Raw genomic sequence first — 19,752 nt, forward strand, 5'->3', positions numbered from 1 at the left:
CGGAAATACAACTCGTCTTTAGGAGCAGGAAGTCAAAACTTGATGGTGACAACTTCTCACGGTAATGCAAATATCACTTTATTAAGAGTATTCGAGTAGTTGACTATGCCTGAATAGTTTAGATAGCAATTTTTAATATCACAATATTAAGAGTATTCGAGTAGTTGACTATGCCTGAATAGTTTATATAGCATCTTTAATCCTTCTCCTTTCTGCCTTTTGGAGTCATTTAACATAATCTCACACTTTCCTAACAATCACAGTTACCTAAAGGCCTACTGAAAGCCACTACTACCGACCACGTAGTCTGATAGTTTATATATCAATGATGAAATATTAACGTTGCAACACATGCCAATACGGCCGGATTAGTTGACTAAATTGCAATTTTAAATTTTGCGCGGAATTATCATGCTAAAACCTCGCGGTATGATGACTCGTGCACGTGACGTCACGCATTGTAGAGGACATTTTGGTCCAGCACCATTCCCAGCTATAAGTCGTCCGCTTTAATCACATAATTACACAAAATTCTGGACATCTGTGTTGTTGAATCTTTTGCAATTTGTTAAATTAATAATGGAAACGTCAAAGAAGAAAGATGTAGGTGGGAAGCGGTGTATTGCGGCCGCCTTAAGCAACACAAACACAGCCGGTGTTTCCTTGTTTACATTCCCAAAAGCTGACGTTGAAGCTTTACTATGGAACAGAGCGGTCAAGCGAACATGGTTCCCTACCACATGTCAACCAGCAGGTTTCGGTGAGAAAATTGTGGCAATAAGTCGGCTCTTACTGCAGACATGAGCAGAGAGTTTGCATCGTTCTTCCTGCAGCTGCAGACTCTCTTGCCTCCTACCAACGGCCGCCCCCGACCGTCGGATGCTTACACCGTGGAGGGGGAGGGGGGGGGGGGGGGATTAGCCCGGCGGCCTTGCTTCGTCGAGAAACGTGGCTTCCCACGGAGACACTGGCGGTCACCACACCCGTGGCCACACCCCTCCGACTTTTAGGTACGACCATATAATCTCACTAAAACACTAGTAACACAATAAGCAGATAAGGGATTTTCCAGAATTATCCTAGTAAATGTGTCTAATAACATCTGAATCGCTCCCACTGCCCTCGTCTTTTTTTTCTCTAGTCCTTCACTCTCACTTTCCTCAACCTGGAATCTTTCATCCTTTCTCAAATTAATGGGGAAATCGTCGCTTTTTTTCGTTCCGAATCGCTCTCGCTGCTGGTGGCCATGATTGTAAACAATGTTCATATGTGAGGAGCTCCACAACCTGTGACGTCACGCGCACAACGTCTGCTACTTCCGGTTCAGGCAAGGCCTTTAACATAATCTCACACTTTCCTAACAATCCCAGTTACCTAAAGCTAATGTTTTTTTTAATAATACATAGCTACTAAAGTGCCTTACGTTGTTTTGTTTTTCAACACTGATAATAAAATTCCCCACTCGTGTTTATGTTGTGAAGCTGAACTGTGCAGCTTTCACAGCAGCTTTCTGACTTCTTTAATGTCATATCTCCCGGCAGATGGCGCCCCCTGCTGTAACGGCGGTGGTATTGCTGGTGCTCCACTTAGTTTTGGGACTGTGCTCTCACCAACATCTTCATGAGGACCATGTGGAACATCAGCTGAACTCCGAGCATGATATGAACGTCCTGCTGGGAGAAAAGGTCACTAATTACTTTCTATATCCATAAAAAAATCAACATCATTTTGTAACCTCTCGCTCATTGTTGACACCATTGTAGGGCACGGAAACGTTAAAGAAACTAAGCCCGGAGGAGCAGAGGGAAAAGATGATGGAAATTGTAAAGAAGATTGATGCAAATGCTGACAACAAGCTAAGTGCTGGTAAGATTGTGTTGACTGTAAATGCTTTAAAAACCTACTGAAATGGGATGTTCTTATTCAAACGGGGATAGCAGCTCCATTCTATGTGTCATACTTGATCATTTTGCGATATTGCCATATTTTTGCTGAAAGCATTTAGTAGAAAACATCGACAATAAAGTTCGCAACTTTTGGTCGCTAATAAAAAAGCCTTGCCTGTACCGGAAGTAGCAGACGATGTGCGCGTGCTCACATCTGAACATTGTTTACAATCATGGCCACAAGCAGCGAGAGCGATCCAGACCGAGAAAGCGACAATTTCCCCATTAATTTGAGCGAGGCTGAAAGATTCGTGGATGAGGAAAGTGAGAGTGAAGGACTAGAAAAAAAAAGACTATACAGTGGGAGCAATTCAGATGTTATTAGACACATTTACTAGGATAATTCTGGAAAAAACCTTATCTGCTTATTGTGTTACTAGTGTTTTAGTGAGATTATATGGTCGTACCTGTACAACCTGAAGGTCGGCCCCGCACCTTTCTTCAGCACCAGTCGACGGGTGGTGGCGATGCCAATATCTCCCTTCGCAAGGGACCCTCTTCGAAACACAATCTTTCTAAATGATCGCTGCATAATACACTGTACTTTGTGTGTGTGGTCCAATTCAACCGTGTTCGCTTGGCCGCTCTGTTCCATAGTAAAGCTTCACCGTCATCTTTCGGGAATGTAAACAATGAAACACCGGCTGTGTTTGTGTTGCTAAAGGCGGCCGCAATACACTGCTTACCACCGACAGCTTTCTTCTTTGACGTCTCCATTATTCGTTGAACAAATTGCAAACGATTCAGCTACACAGATGTCCATAATATTGTGGAATTATGCGATGAAAACAGACGACTTATAGCTGGAAACGGTGCTGGAACAAAATGTCCTCTACAATGCGTGACGTCACGCGTCTTCAAACCGCGAGGTTTTAGCATGACACTTCCGCGCGAAATTTAAAATTGCAATTTAGTAAACTAAATAGGCCGTATTGGCATGTGTTGCAGATTTCATCATTGATATATAAACTATCAGACTGCGTGGTCGCTAGTAGTGGCTTTCAGTAGGCCTTTAATTATAGCCAAAGAGGACGGTGCCTTGGTTGGAAAGAGGCTGTTGCAATAAACTGCTCAGTCAGCAGTAAATACCCCCGATGTAAACAACAACAATATTTATATTGACAGTAACAGCTGAGTGCTGCAAGAAACATTGTAAAGTAGGGGTGTCAACTCATTGTTACTGAGGGCCACATTGCAGTTATGGCTTCCATCAGAGGGCCACAAGTAACAGTGTGTAAATATATAGTGGAGTTGTACGGTATACCGGTATCCGTATAGTACTGCGATACTAATAAATCATTAGAACTATACCGCCTCTGAAACGTACCGGTCCCCCCCCCGTGCCCACGTCGTCGTCACATCGTGACATTGGTGGTTTTACGAGCAGAGGAGCATGTTCGGCAGCGCACACGCACGGACTACTTACACACAGACACAGTGTGTAGACAGAAAAGGGAGAATGGACACATTTTGGTGTAAAAAGTAAAAATAAAAGGGAAGTTATAACACTGAAACACCCTCAGGAAGAGCTGCTTTAAGACATGGCTAACTAGCTAGCGGATCACGTCCATCCGCCATCGGCAGTGTTTTAGCTACTTCTAAATCACTAATCCTGGTCTCCATGGCGACAAATAAAGTACGTTTCTTAAAAGTATCATTATCACTGCGGGACGAGGAATAGCGAAACATGCTTCACTACACACCGTAGGAGGATACAATAGCTCACCACCATCACAATGTAAACAAATGTCATTGGTTGATCTACACCTGACATCCACTGTAATGATACCAAGTACAGACAGGCAGGACTATGATTACGTCAGTATTTTTTATCTTCACAAAATCTTGTTTCCTTTTTTTAAAATTCATATTATGTTTTTAAACTCAGGAAATACGTCCCTGGACTCATGACGACTTCAATTATGACCAATGTATGATCCTGTAACTACTTGGTATCGGATCGATACCCAAATTTGTGGTATCATCCAAAACTAATGTAAAATATCAAAGAAAAGAAGAATAAGTGATTATTACATTTTAACAGAAGTCTAGATAGAACATGTTAAAACAGAAAATAAACAGATACTAACAGTAAATGAACAAGTAGGTTAATAAACCATTTTTACAGTTTGTCCTTTATAATGTTGACAAAATAATAGGTGTATAAATGACACAATATGTTACTGCTGACGTCAGCAGACTAATTAGGAGTCTTTGTTTGTTTACTTACTACTAAAGGACAAGTTGTCTAGTATGTTCAACATTTTCTTTAAGGACTAAATTACAATAATAAACATATGTTTATAGTACTCTTAAGATGTTTTTATTAAAATAAAGCCAATAATGCAATATTTTTGTGGTCTATTTTATTTAGAAAAGTATCGAAATAATGTTGGTACTGATACCGGTACCAATATAATATCCTTGTATAAAACATTAGTATGCACGTACAACACTTAAAACCTTTAGCATATCAGTATGTGGAATTAAATGATGGAATGGATGAAGTAAAGAAATGAAACAGAGGACTAATATGATTCACTTTAAGAGACTGTTCAAACTATAAGTGTTCACAAAGTACACACAACAAGAAATAGGATCAACATCTTCAACCCTTTTTTTTTAGATAATTATTGACGTATTTAATGTGTGTTTACTTACTATGGTATATTATTTATTTATTTACTGTTCTGTTACAGAAAGCAAGGAATAGGATAACATTGCTATGGTATGAAAAGGGGTAGGATTAAATAAACTCAGTTTCTTCCTACTCCTTTTTGGATGTTATGTAATGAAACAAGTGGAAATATCCAATGCATTGCACCAAAAAAAATACGTTTGGAACATCACATAATATTAAAGTATAGAACATAATCATATGCAATTGCCTGTGTAGTGGAACATTTCTGTCCTAGTGTTACCTCCAAACTAAATGCATTGGGAGGGACACGAAATGAGAGGTAAAGTCACCATGACCAAGTTGGTGGGTTGACACGACACAAGAGGTCAAGTCCCCTTGAACATTGGACAGTTACTTAAGTTATGTTACAAATCAGGCCATCATGGAGCATATAAATAAGAAGGGAAGATCAAGCCTGATGTGCGCTCTTTCTTAATTCCTTCACGAGGGTACACCATCTTTCGTCTCATGAGACACTGTCTGTAATTCATATCGATTCAATCCAACTTTGTACTATCTGATTGTGAGTAATTAAAACTGTTGGAACAAACTCTCTATTGTTCCTGTTTAAGATTCGGACTTATCGACTACATAAAATTGGCGTCCCCATACAGGCCACTACATACAATTGGCGCCTTGAACAGGATGAGGCCCCTGGTTAAATCCCTGGCATTTCTACCTCATAAAATTGGCGTCACGAACAGGATGAGGCCCCTGGTTAAATCCCCGGCATTTATACCACACATGTGCAACATTTTTCTGTCAAAATTGAAAGAACAAGAACATTTAGTCGGAGTGGGGTTTTTTTCCCCAGGTTAGCGCAGACCACAAAAGACATTCAGACCACATAGATGACAAGGTGGCCCACATAAAATGGCATGCCACGTTAAAATTATGAGCCGGGCTACAATTAAATGGTGTTGTACCATATTCTAATGAGGTGGCGGGTCACCTTTTTTTTTTTTTTAAAGCATTTGCAAAGATGGCTAACTGCTTGATGCTGACCACTCATGCTCCTGCCATCTTGTGGTGGTAACACAAACTCCACATCATATTGCAGAGGAGATCACAGCATGGATTCAGCTGGTCTACAGAAAGTACGCACTGGATGACGCAGAGGAGCGCTTCCCTGAATTTGACGTGAACCAGGACGGTGTGGTGGCATGGGAGGAGTACAACATGGCCGAGCTGTTTAGTCTGGATGAAGGCCCCGTTGTGGATGATGCCGAGCGAGAGTCCATAAGACACGTAAGTTGGTGCACCCACACCATCACAAGTCCATAGAAACACTGACATGACCTGGTTCTGGCCACAGCTGCACCTGAAGGACAGGAGGCGCTTCGACTCTGCGGATGTAGACGGCACTCCCGGCCTCAACGTGACCGAGTTTTTGGCCTTCACCCACCCCTCCGAAGTGGACCACATGGCGGTAAAAGAGATTAAATGTGTGTGCAGTTTGATTAGTCACATCTAACGGTCTTCTCGTGACAGGACTTTGCCATCGAGGATGTGCTGAGTGAATATGACACGGACCACGATGGACTGATCAGCCTGAAGGAATTTATTGGAGATCTTCGACGGGACGGTGAGTAAGATTCACTGCCTTGTCAAGGATGCTCGAGATAATGGAAGACTGGTTAGTGGTAACATATTTCTCACTCTAACATAAATAAAAAAACGCTGCAATGAGGCGCACTGTGCTGCAGGTGTGTTTGGGTGATCAAATCAAGCGCTCCTTTTCTTTTACTCGCGTTGGAAACTCCCCCTGAGCTCACCGTAAACAAACATGGCGTCAGCGTTTGGGACTTCTTCACTCTTTAGATTTTTTTGTGTGATATTTGAACCAAATGTTCTGCAAATATTTCACGAGGAGAAAAACAACAACATTGCGCTTCAACATAGGGCTGGGCAATATGCCCTTTTATTAATATCTGGATATTTTTAGGCCATGTCACGATGCACCATATATATCTCCATATTTTGCCTTAGCCTTGAATGAACACTTGATGCATACAATCACAGCAGTATTAGGATTCTATGTGTCTACATTCAAACATTCTTCTTCATACTGCATTCATATATGCTACTTTTAAACTTTCATGCAGAGAGGGAAATCACAACTAAAAGTGTATTTATTAAACAGTTATTAAGCAGTGGCACAAACATTCATGTCATTTCAAAACAAAGTGCAAGATTGTCAGACACATTAACACAAGCTATTAGTGCACTTTTGTGCATGATGTCACTAAGATGACATATCAAAACAACACTAAGTTAAAGTGCACTTTTTGTACAGAACGCTACTACAATAGTTTAAAACAAATAAAGTGCACTTTTATGCATGATGTCACACAAGATATTTCAATTAGTGTCAAATAAAAATGAGCTGCATAATAGGAAATCAAATAGTTTATGTCCCTCGCTATGTGGTAGGTTCCTGCAGACATTATCTCCTTCTGACTATTTGTTTCATATAGTGTTGATGTGGAAATGGTTGCTTGGGCATTTTGTGGGTTTGGCATCGAACGAAGATGTTGACATGGGGAGTTTCAAGGACTCTTCATTCTCTAGCGTGTGACTTCATATGATGCTACATATTAGCAGTAATGCTACTTTTTGTAGCAACGCTTTTTCCGCATAATTGACATATTACTGATGTCTGTTCAACATCTTCCTGCTTGAAGCCAAACCGCCTTCAGACGATGTACGCCCTGTTGTTTTTCTTGGGAATTAATTATTCCTTCATTTGTTACCAGATTTGCAGCTTCTTTCTCTCGTATTACCACTCGCTCCGCTAGCATCACAGCTAATGTTACCATGCCGCTACCTCTCTGCTCCACAAGAGCGTATGACATATGTAAGAAGGTACGCTTGTTTTATGTCTCTGTGAGAAGGCGAGACAAGAAAGAGTGAGAAAATGCCTGCAGCTAAAAGCAACTGCGTGAAAAAGTATACTCGAATATCGCCATACATTCATTTTCTATATCGCACAGAGACAAACCTGCGATATATTGAGTATATTCCATGTATTGCCCAGCCCTACTTCAACAAATCAAACCTTATCAGCCAGCTGAAACACAACGGTGTTTTGAAAGCCTATAAAGACGCCTGCTGCACAAACTACATTCAAAGAATGAGAGGTTTAAATAAGTTAGTGGTATCATTCTTGAGAAGCAGGAAGTGTCTGTATCGGCTCGAAAAAAGAAAAAAATCTGATTTTTAGTGTCAATATTCATCTTTTTCTGTTACTTTACACCAATCTGCTCCTTATTTCAAAACTAAAGTTGTTTTTGTCCAATGTGCAGCGGGTCGTTAAAAAAAAATTGATGTGGTCCCTGGTCCGTACTTGGGACCCCCCTGGACTATAGGGACAATTCACAACCCATTCATTTCATTGGAATGGAAAGAGAGACCATCTCTGTGAATGTTCCCAACTCCCGTTTCCATGCCAGTGTGGTACTGAGCACATCAAAGGCTTCATGTTGCTCCTCTGCAGACTGAAAACTGGCTGGGACAGAAGCGTCCCTGCTGGTGAGACCCGAGTACTGCACTCGGATTTTGTCTCAATTCCTCTAAAGTCCCTCAATCAATAACATAAATAAGTGGAGTGATGGGTGTAGTTGAGTGAGGGAAAAGATTCATCTTGGGTTCACTGTAGAATCTGACATCTGTTGTCAAGGTGTTGATAAAAGTGTAATGTGCCAACTTCACCACCGGAGGGAGCAAATAAGTCATGATTTTATCTGCTTGCAGTTGGAATGCATGAGAAAAATCCAGATGATGTCCCATGGAATACACTGTGGCTGTCACGGAGTACATGTCAATGTAGTCATTCATTCAAATGTGATTGCCTGTGAGATATAATCATCACTTTGGATGTGATCGTCAATGAGATATGATCCTCACTTTAGATGTGATCATCTATGAGATTTAACCATCACTTTGGATGTGATTGTCTGAGATATAATCATCACTTTGGATGTGATTGTCTCTGTGATGTAATCATCACTTTAGATATGATTGTCTATGAGATACAACCATTACTTTAAATAAAAAAACAAAAAAACAATCAACATAAAAACATCATATTATCATCACTTTGGATGTGATGTCTATGAGATATAATCATCACTTTTGGATGTGATCGTCTATGAGATATAATCATCCCTTTTGGATGCGATCATCTATGAGATATAATCATCACTTTGGATGTGATGTCTATGAGATATAATCACTTTTGGTTGTGATTGTCTGAGATATAATCATCACTTTTGGTTGTGATGTCTATGAGATATAATCACTTTTGGATGTGATTGTCCATCCATCCATCCATTTTCTACCGCTTATTCCCTTTCGGGGTCGCGGGGGGCGCTGGCGCCTATCTCAGCTACAATCGGGCGGAAGGCGGGGTACACCCTGGACAAGTCGCAACCTAATCGCAGGGCCAACACAGATAGACAACATTCACACACTAGGGCCAATTTAGTGTTGCCAATCAACCTATCCCCAGGTGCATGTCTTTGAGATATAATCATCACTTTTAGATGTGATTGTCTATGAGATATAATCATCACTTTTGGATGTGATTGTCTATGAGATATAATCATCACTTTGAATGTGATTGTCTATGAGATATAATCATCACTTTGAATGTGATTGTCTATGAGATATAATCATCACTTTGGATGCGATTGTCTAAAATAAAAGCAAGTAAAGAACTTACCAGCATTGTCATCCAATTACCTCTGAGCCATAAGTATATTTGACAAGAGGAAGTAACTGCTCATAAAAGGTACATCAATAGCGAGCATCTTAACTATCCTTCATTGGTTTTGCAGAACCACAGGAGGCTATGATCCTTAACGTAAACATCAAAATGAAACGCCTATTTTTATCGATGATGATTGGAGTTTTGTGAGGTGACGTGGTGAAAAGTTGCAATCTGGCCCGGGATGAAAGCCGTAACTTGGGAAATTACTTTTGATTCTGTCCTCAAACGCGGCAGGAAAACCAAGCGCACACTTCCGGCCTTCACAATAAAATCTTGCATTACATCCTGTCGGACTAACAAAGTGAAGAAGAGATGACATATTGCCCGTTTTATTTTGCACTTAAAAACAATATCTATAGCAGGAGTCACCAATGCGGTGCCCGCGGGCACCAGGTCGCCCGTAAGGACCAGATGAGTCGCCCACTGGCCTGTTCTAAAAATAGCTCAAATAGCAGCACTTACCAGTGAGCTGCCTCTATTTTTTAAATTGTCTTTATTTACTAGCAAGCTGGTCTCACTTTGCTCGACATTTTTAATTCTAAGAGAGACAAAACTAAAATATAATTTTAAATTCCAAGAAAATACTTTAAAGACTTGGTCTTCACTTGTTTAAAAAAAAATTATGAATTTATTCACTTAATTTTTTATAACTTTCAGAAAGACAATTTTAGAGAAAAAATACAACCTTAAAAAGGATTTTAGGATTTTTAAACACATATACCTTTTTACCTTTTAAATTCCTTCCTCTTCTTTCCTGACAATTTAAATCATTGTTCAAGTAAATGTATTTGTTTTATTGTAAAGAATTATCAATACATTTTAATTTAATTCTTAATTTTAGCTTCTCTTTTTGCGACGAAGAATATTTGTGAAATATTTCTTCAAACTTATGATTAAAATTCAAAAAAAATATTCTGGCGAATCTAGAAAATCTGTAGATTCAAATTTAAATCTTATTTCAAAGTCTTTTGAATTTTATTTTCAAATTTTTGTTCTGGAAAATCTAGAATAAATAATGATTTGTCTTTGTTAGAAATATAGCTTGGTGTAATTCTAACGAAGTGCAAATTGGATTTGAACCTATTTAAAACATGTCATCAAAATTCTAAAAAAAATCTTAACCATGAAAAATTACTAATGATGTTCCATAAATTATTTATTAAATTTTTTTCAAAAAGATTCAAATCAGCTGATTTTTTCTTCTTTTTTTCAGTTGAATTTTGAATTTTAAAGAGTCGAAATTGAAGATAAACTATGTTTCAAAATTCAATTATCATTTTTTCCCCCTGTTTTTTCCTCTTTTAAACCGTTCTTTGTTGTTCTTTTCATCATTTATTCTCTACAAAAAACCTGTAAAAGGAAAAAAAATGTATGACGGAATGACAGAAGTACCCATTTTTTGATATATATAGATGTATTTATTAAAGGTGAATTGAACAAATTGGCTATTTCTAGCAATTTATTTAAGTGTGTATCAAACTGGTAGCCCTTTGCATTAATCAGTACCCAAGAAGTAGCTCTTGGTTTCAAAAAGGTTGGTGACCCCTGCTCTATAGTTTATACAATAGTGCATGAGTATTTTGTAACATATTTGAGACATTTTCAATATTTAAGTGGAGTTTAGAACCTTACAAATGGACTTGGGAAAGTGACCTAAACACATGTGGTGTTTCAGAGGACGCACCTTCCCAGTGGGAGGTGGAGGAGACGGTGCGCTTCAAGGACCTCTACGACCAGGACCAGGACGGCAAGTTGAATCGAGAGGAGCAACTGCGCTGGATCGCTCCTAACAGCTACGGATCTGCCCGGGAAGAAGTAAGACGAGTCAGGCGGTCATCTGGTCTCACTTTATGTCCTTGATGTTTTCTTTTCCTCCTCGCCATGGTCAGGCTCTCTACCTCATCAAAGAGATGGACCAGGATGAAGACGGCCAGATCTCAGCGGATGAAGTGTTGAAGAACCAAGACACCTTCCTGCACAGTGAAGTCACCGACTATGGCAGACATCTGCACGAGTCACATGATGAACTTTGACCCCATCATCCCCTCATTTACTTCCACCTGATGAACTGTAACGTCATCATTCTCTAGTACTTTTTATTTGTAAAAGCACTTTACATTGAGCAAACAACCTCAAAGTGCTACAGTGCGTTTAAAAAACAAAAACAACACTCGAACCACAAATAACTGCTCCCAACAAGTAAAATAGAGTAAAAAAAAATAAAACTAATAGCTAGAACTAGCACATGTACACTATATTGCCAAAAGTATTTGGCCACCCATCCAAATGATGAGAACCAGGTGTCCTTATCACTTGGCCCGGTGTATCAAATCAAGCACTTAGGAATGGAGACTTTCTACACACATTTGTGAAAGAATGGGCTGCTTTCAGTGATTTCCAGCGTGGATCCGTCATAGGATGTGCCACTTGAACAACAAATCCAGTCGGGAAATTTCGTCGCTCCTAAATATTCCAAAGTTAACTTTATTAGAAGAAAAGTGAAGAGTTTGGGAACAACAGCAACCAAGTGGTAGGCCAGGTAAACTGACAGAGAGGTCAGCATAGTGCAAAGACTTTCTGCACAGTCAGTTGCTACACAGCTCCAAACTTCATGTGACCTTCCAATTAGCCCACGTACAGTACGCAGAGAGCTTCATGGAATGGCTTTCCATGGCCGACCAGCTGCAACTAAGCCATACATCACCAAATCCAATGCAAAGCGTAGGATGCAGTGTTGTAAAGCATGTTGGAGACGCCTTCTCTGGACTGATGACTCACACTTTTCCATCTGGCAATCTGATGGACCAGTCTGGGTTTGGAGGTTGCCAGGAGAACGCTACATTTCAGACGTCATTGTGCCGAGTGTGGGGGAGGAATTATGGTGTTTGGTTGTTTTTAGGAGTTGGGCTTGGCCCCTTAGTTCCAGTGAAAGGAACTTTGAATGCTCCAGGATACCAACATATTTTGGACAATTCCATGGGATGGCGCTTCAAGTTCATATGTGAGTCAAGACAGGTGGCCAAATACTTTTGGCAATATAGTGTATATCTAAAAAACAAGGGTTTTTAAGACTTTTAAAAAATAATTTACAGTCTGTGGTACCCTCAGGTGATCAGGGAGAGCGTTCCACAGACTGGGAGCGGCGGAGCAGAAAGCCCGGTCTCCCCCAATTCGGAGCTTTGTCCTCGGCAGTAGAGGAGGTTAGCCTGTCCGGAACGGAGATGTCGTGTGGAGGATTTAGGGGTTAGCAGTTCTTTAAGGTATAGGGGGGCATTTCCATGGAGGCACTGGTGAGTTAGTGGGGAGACTTTGTATCTCTCATTTACTTTCACCTGCAGGAGTCACATGATGAACTGTAACACCATGATTTACTCTGAAGTCACACTTCTCCACATCGAGGAAGTCAATGACTGTGACATGTATTTGCTTAAAAAGTGAACTAGCAGTCCCGTCATGGTAGCGGCCGCTCACGTGCTTCCTCTTTTTCAAACAAATGAGCGAGCTGCAGTTGACTCGACTCATTTCCTGCATCCTCTCACTGGCAGTGTCAACCCGGGCGTTGCACCGTGCGCTAAACTTCAGGATGGACTTAGACTTTAAGGATGCCTTTTGGGTAAGACTATTCTTCATTTTGTCAACAATGTTTCGCTTTGCTGAACACTGAAGTTAATGAGTCACTTCAGCCGTGATAATCTGTGTTTGTTTGACCACCGCCACTCAGCATGTTGCAATGTGGCCAATTATCATCGGCCTTGTCATTTTGTAACACTAACATCCTGGGAGAGGATTCTCTTTGTAACCGTTTTTCAGAAGTAAAACTCTAAACTTTCCGGATTGTAGGGTTTTTTGTGGCCGTGCATTTGTTCCCTTCTTTCATTTTTCACTTTTGTCAAGTTTGAAACAGAATACTTTACTGGTAATTATGTTATTAAAATGTTTTCTAATTTTGTCTGGCATCCGGCTTCTCCTCGCCTCCAAAGACATGTACCTGGGGATAGGCCCCTCCCACCTTTAAAGACATGCACCTGGGGATAAGCCCCTCCCACCTTTAAAGACATGCACCTGGGGATAGGCCCCTCCCACCTTTAAAGACATGCACCTGGGGATAGGCCCCTCCCACCTTTAAAGACATGCACCTGGGGATAAGCCCCTCCCACCTTTAAAGACATGCACCTGGGGATAGGCCCCTCCCACCACCTTTAAAGACATGCACCTGGGGATAGGCCCCTCCCCCTTTAAAAACATGCACCTGGGGATAGGCCCCTCCCACCTCCAAAGACATGCACCTGGGGTTAGGCCCCTCCCACTCTTAAAGACATGCACCTGGGGATAGGCCCCTCCCACCTTTAAAGACATGCACCCGGGGATAGGCCCCTCCCACCTTTAAAGACATGCACCTGGGGATAGGCCCCTCCCACCTTTAAAGACATGCACCTGGGGATAAGCCCCTCCGACCTTTAAAGACATGCACCTGGGGATAGGCCCCTCCCCCTTTAAAAACATGCACCTGGGGATAGGCCCCTCCCACCTCCAAAGCCATGCACCTGGGGTTAGGCCCCTCCCACTCTTAAAGACATGCACCTGGGGATAGGCCCCTCCCACCTCCAAAAACATGCACCTGGGGATAGGCCCCTCCCACCTCCAAAGACATGCACCTGGGGATAGGCTCCTCCCACCTTTAAAGACATGCACTTGGGGATAGGCCCCTCCCACATTTAAAGACATGCACCTGGGGATAGGCCCCTCCCACTTTTAAAGACATGTACCTGTGGATAGGCCCCTCCCACCTCCAAAGACATGCACCTGGGGATAGTCCCCTCCCACCTTTAAAGACATGCACCTGGGGATAGTCCCATCCCACCTTTAAAGACATGCACCTGGGGATAGGCCCCTCCCACCTACAAAAACATGTACCTGGGGATAGCCCCCTCCCACCTCCAAATACATGCACCTGGGGATAAGCCCCTCCCCCCCTCCAAAGACATGTACATGGGGATAGGGCCCTCCCACCTCCAAAGACATGTACCTGGGGATAGGCTCCTCCCACCTTTAAAGACATGCACTTGGGGATAGGCCCCTCCCACATTTAAAGACATGCACCTGGGGATAGGCCCCTCCCACTTTTAAAGACATGTACCTGTGGATAAGCCCCTCCCACCTCCAAAGACATGCACCTGGGGATAGTCCCCTCCCACCTTTAAAGACATGCACCAGGGGATAGTCCCATCCCACCTTTAAAGACATGCACCTGGGGATAGGCCCCTCCCACCTACAAAAACATGTACCTGGGGATAGCCCCCTCCCACCTCCAAATACATGCACCTGGGGATAAGCCCCTCCCCCCCTCCAAAGACATGTACATGGGGATAGGCCCCTCCCACCTTTAAAGACATGCACCTGGGGATAGGCCCCTCCCACCTCCAAAGACATGCACCTAGGGGTAGGCCCCTCCCACCTCCAAAGACATGCACCTAGGGGTAGGCCCCTCCCACCTCCAAAGACATGCACCTGGGGATAGGTTGATTCGCAACACTAAATGGTCCCTAGTGTGTGAATGTGAGTGTGAATGTTGTCTGTCTACCTGTGTTGGCCCTGCGATGAGGTGGCGACTTGTCCAGGGTGTACGCCGCCTTCCGCCCGATAATTACAGACCTGTATCCAATTTACAGTCCTTAAATCAACTTTTTTCTTAAACTAAGTCAATGATTTTTTAATAAAAATAACATCAGTTTGGTTTTAGGATGACCCACAGTACTGAGACAACACCTTTAAAGAGTTTAAACATCAGGTGGACTCTAGGTCATAAACATTTGTGTCAGTTCTGCTAGATCTAAGTAGACCAGCACATATTCTTAAATGGACTTAGAGGACCTCTCTGGTACTGGTTTAACTGGTTCTGCTCTCATCTCACAGACAGATGTTCTTATGCAAGTATGGATGCATGTTCCACAGGAACCCATGGAATAGGGTGCGGGGTTCCCCAAGGCTCAACTTTAGGTCCCATTCCTTTTCATCTTTACATGCTGATGACCAATACATACCTTTTTTCACTGCATTGTAATCACGTCATGGATGGCAGTGAACTCCCTACAGCTCCACCAGAACAAAACAGAGGTTTTGGTTATAGGTCCCGAAGACTAGATGGAGAAACCTTCAACAAATGACATGATTTTAAACCATCAGTCTATTAAAAAAAATATGTGGGCATATTTGACTACTTTTATCCCACATATTAAAAATATGTTTATCATTTTTAAGAACATTAAGGCCAACACGGAGGTGCTAATACATGTTTCCATTTCCTGTCCTTTAGACCAGCGTTTTTCAAACTTTTTTGAGCCGAGGCACATATTTTGTGGTGAAAAAATGCGGAGGCGCAGCACCAGCAGAAATCATTAAAAAAACGAAACTCAGTTGACAGTAAAAAGTGGTTGTCGCAATTGTTGGATATGACTTTAGTGAAGTGAATTATATTTATATAGCCCTTTTCTCTAGTGACTCAAAGTGCTTTACATAGTGAAACCCAATATCTAAGTTACATTTAAAGCAGTGTGGGTGGCACTGGGAGCAGGTGGGTAAAGTGTCTTGCCCAAGGACACAACGGCAGTGACAAGGATGGCGGAAGCGGGAATCGAACCTGAAACCCTCAAGTTGCTGGCACGGCCACTTTACCAACCGAGCTATGCCGCCCCTTTAAAGCAGGGGTCGGGAACCTTTTTGGCTGAGAGAGCCATACAAGCCAAATATTTTAAAAAGTATTTCCGTGAGAGCCATATAATATTTTTTTTAAGACTGAACACAACTAAATGCGTGCATTTTTAAGTAAAACCAACATTTTCAGAGTATAAGTCTCTTATTCTTTTTAATAACACTGTTATTCTGAAGCAAACCAACAATACATAAAATACTTCTTACCATTAATGTGACTTCTTAAACAGGTGCGGTAGAAACCAGATGGATGGATTAAAATGCATGAGAATGTTTTATATTTTGAACATTATTTTTGACACTATGACTACGAGCGGAATTATTCATTACTTATCGTGTTTAGCAATGTCAGCTAAGATTTATCTGAGAGCCAGGTGCAGTCATCAAAAGAGCCATAGGTTCCCTACCCCTGCTTTAAAGCATAAGCAAGCATGAATGACTATAGCTCTTGTCTCAAAGTAGGTGTACTGTCACCACCTGTCACATCACACCCTGACTTATTTGGACTTGTCTGTTGTTTTCCTGTGTGTAGTGTTTTACTTCTTGTCTTGCGCTCCTATTTTGGTGGCTTTTTCTCTTTTTTGGTATTTTCCTGTAGCAGTTTCATGTCTTCCTTTGAGCGATATATGTCCCACATCTACTTTGTTTTAGCAATCAAGACTTTTTCAGTTTTTTTTTATCCTTCTTTGTGGGGACATTGTTGATTGTCATGTCATGTTCGGATGTACATTGTCTTTGCTCCACAGTAAGTCTTTGCTGTCGTCCAGCATTCTGTTTTTGTAGCCAGTTCAGTTTTAGTTTTGTTCTGCATAGCCTTCCCTAAGCTTCAATGCCTTTTCTTAGGGTCCAATATTATCGGACATCTTTACATGTAATGTTATGTTTTTTATTCATGTATTAATGAGGTAATAATATTTTATTTGTACATAAAAATAAGATTGAGATAATTTTGTACATGGCGTTAATTTGAGTTATTTTTCAACCCCAGTGCCACACCATCTTTTGTTTCTGTTATTAATGCTGTGTGTGAAGTGAAGTGAAGTATATTTATACAGCGCTTTTCTCTAGTGACTCAAGCGCTTTACATAGTGAAACCCAATATCTAAGTTACATTTAAACCAGTGTGGGTGGCACTGGGAGCAGGTGGGTAAAGTGTCTTGCCCAAGGACACAACAGCAGTGACTAGGATGCCGGAAGCGGGAATCGAACCTGAAACCCTCAAGTTGCTGGGACGGCCACTTTACCAACCGAGCTATGCCGCCCCGTTTCCTCTTATTTCTTCTTTTTTTTTAGTCGAAATCACTTTGTGTTGCCTGTGTGTATAAAAGTGCTGCATACACAACTTTTGATTAACTGAGGGTATCATCTCAAAGCAGGGGTGTCCAAACTTTTTCCACTGAGGGCCGCACACTGAAAAATCAGAGCAAGCGGGGGCCATTTTCATATTTTTTATTTTAAAACCAATACAATATATGTATAAAATATATACATTTAGGCCTCCACTCAGTTATGATCCTTGGGACACCAAAGGTTTTGGTCAAAAAAAATATTAAAAATGTGTCATTATTCAGTGTTATAATTTTTATTATTATGCAGGTTTTAAATCTCTAGATCAGGGGTCGGGAACCTTTTTGGCTGAAAGAGCCAAGAAGCCAAATATTTTAAAATGTATTTCCGTAAGAGACATATAATATATATTTTTTTTAACACTGAACACATTTAAACATGCATTTTTAAGTAAGACCAACATTTCTAGAGTACAATAGGTCTCTTATTCTTTGTAATAACATTGTTATTCTGAAGCTAACTGTGAGGGGCGTGGCCTGCGGGCCTGCAGCGAAGCGGGGTGTTACCAGGACCAGCCTCGAAATCAGCGACAGGCGCGTAGATGGCCCACCTGGGCTTTGTTATCTAATCACCTGTCGCTCTGTTATAAGCAGCAGCCAGGAGGAGAGATAGGGTTGGAGCTGGAGCCAGAGTGCGAGCGAGAACGAAAGAGAAAAATACATCTGCTGGAAAGCAACTGAGAGACTTATTGAAAAATACAACCAAATTGCAACCCTGAAACAGGCTCTCATGTCAGTGCTTGGTGGTCTGAAGAACGCCCAGGAGAGCAAGCCCCACACTAACCAATAATAAATAAATACCTTTTTACCATTAACACAACTTCTTGAACATAAAAAAGCCTGAGAATGTTTTATATTTTGAAAGTTATTTTTAACACTGTGATTACAAGCGGAATCATTCCTTACTTATTGTGTTAAGCAATGTCAGCTCAGGTTTATCCGAGAGCCAGATGCAGTCATCAAAAGAGCCACATCTGGCTTTAGAGCCATAGGTTCCCTACCCCTGCTCTAGATCAACATTAGAAAAAAAATTGTAAAAAACACCAAATATGCAATATTTTCACCCAATAACTTTTTTAGGTGGAATATTTGAGATCATATAATAATTGGAGCCTTAATTTGGGATTTTGATTCATTATTATTTTTTGAGCAATGACACTTAAAAACAAATCACACTAAAATAATTGGGGATCCAAAAGTGTGCTACTCATTAAATTGTTAAAAAATAAATTATACATTTTCTTTACTGTTTACTTTTAGCACAATAATCTCGAAATCAAGTTTAGATATATCCGTCAATTTGAAGTTTTATTGTTGTTTATGTTTTGTTTGTTTGTTTTAGGCCAGGGGTGTCAAACTCAAATACAGAGTGGGCCAAAATTTTAAACGGAACAAAGCCACGGGCCAAGGTTGAACAAATTAACCTTTTAATAGGGACCCAAACAAGTTTTGCATTAAATATTGAACAAGCAAAGCTTATATAAATTTAGTGACATGCAAAATCCAGTTTCAAATAATAATAATTAAAAAATATCAATGGCATATCAAATAAAAGTTAAATAAAAATTGTATGCCTTTTTTTCTATTTGCAATCTTCTGAGGTAAATATAAAAAAATTTCCACAGGCTGATAATAAATTTGAAAATAACATAACAATAATGAATGAACCAAACATTCAAGCTTTGAAGTAGAAAGAAAAAATGCATGAATAAAACGTTAATTATTGGTCAGTTTGCTGGAAGTTTCCGGAAGAGTTAGTGCTGCAAGGGGTTCTGTGTATCTGTTCTGTTGTGTTACGGTGCGGATGTTCACCCGATATGTGTTGGTCATTCTTGTTTGGTGTGGGTTCACAGTGTGGCACATATTTGTAACGGTGCTAAAGTTGTTTATACGGCCACCTTCAGTGTGAACTGTATGGCTGTTGACCAAGTATGCTGTGCATTCACTTCTGCGTGTGTGTGTGTGTGTGTGTGTGTGTGTGTGTGTGTGTGTGTAAAAGCCACAATTATGTGACATGCTGTTAGTATGGAGGAAAAGCGGACATGACGACAGGTTGTAGAGAACACTAAAGACAGTGCCTTAAATGCACGCGCCCAATATAGTTGTCCATGTGGAATTCAGTAGAAATTTGGGAGAATGGTTGCCCCGGAAGATTTTTGGGAGGGGCACTGAACTTCGGGAGTCTACCGGGAAAATTAGGAGGGTTGGCAAGTATGAGTATTAGCGGTGAATGCGGTGTTACAGCGGCACTGACGCTGTATAACACCGGTGGGCCAGCTCTAATGCTAAATTGATATTGCC

The 19,752-nt window shown here is 41.1% G+C and overlaps 2 protein-coding genes across 2 annotated transcripts in view; both read left to right on the forward strand.

Annotated features, from left to right (window-relative positions):
• rcn2 (reticulocalbin 2) lies at nucleotides 1-13,346 on the forward strand. Its single transcript, XM_061916980.1, has 8 exons — nucleotides 1-61; nucleotides 1,542-1,685; nucleotides 1,764-1,866; nucleotides 5,687-5,874; nucleotides 5,942-6,055; nucleotides 6,118-6,211; nucleotides 11,073-11,212; nucleotides 11,287-13,346. Exons 2-8 carry the CDS (start codon nucleotides 1,542-1,544, stop codon nucleotides 11,428-11,430), a joined length of 927 nt encoding a protein of 308 aa, XP_061772964.1. The 5' UTR covers nucleotides 1-61; the 3' UTR covers nucleotides 11,431-13,346.
• The window catches only part of pstpip1a (proline-serine-threonine phosphatase interacting protein 1a), a 26,440-nt gene continuing 19,565 nt past the window's right edge, over nucleotides 12,878-19,752 (forward strand). The window contains exon 1 of the mRNA XM_061916979.1: nucleotides 12,878-13,010. Within this exon, the coding sequence (XP_061772963.1) occupies nucleotides 12,891-13,010 (120 nt within the window). The 5' untranslated portion in view covers nucleotides 12,878-12,890. The remainder of the gene's footprint in view (nucleotides 13,011-19,752) is intronic.

Source organism: Nerophis ophidion, linkage group LG12 (assembly GCF_033978795.1).
Source record: "Nerophis ophidion isolate RoL-2023_Sa linkage group LG12, RoL_Noph_v1.0, whole genome shotgun sequence".
Classification (NCBI taxonomy): domain Eukaryota; kingdom Metazoa; phylum Chordata; class Actinopteri; order Syngnathiformes; family Syngnathidae; genus Nerophis; species Nerophis ophidion.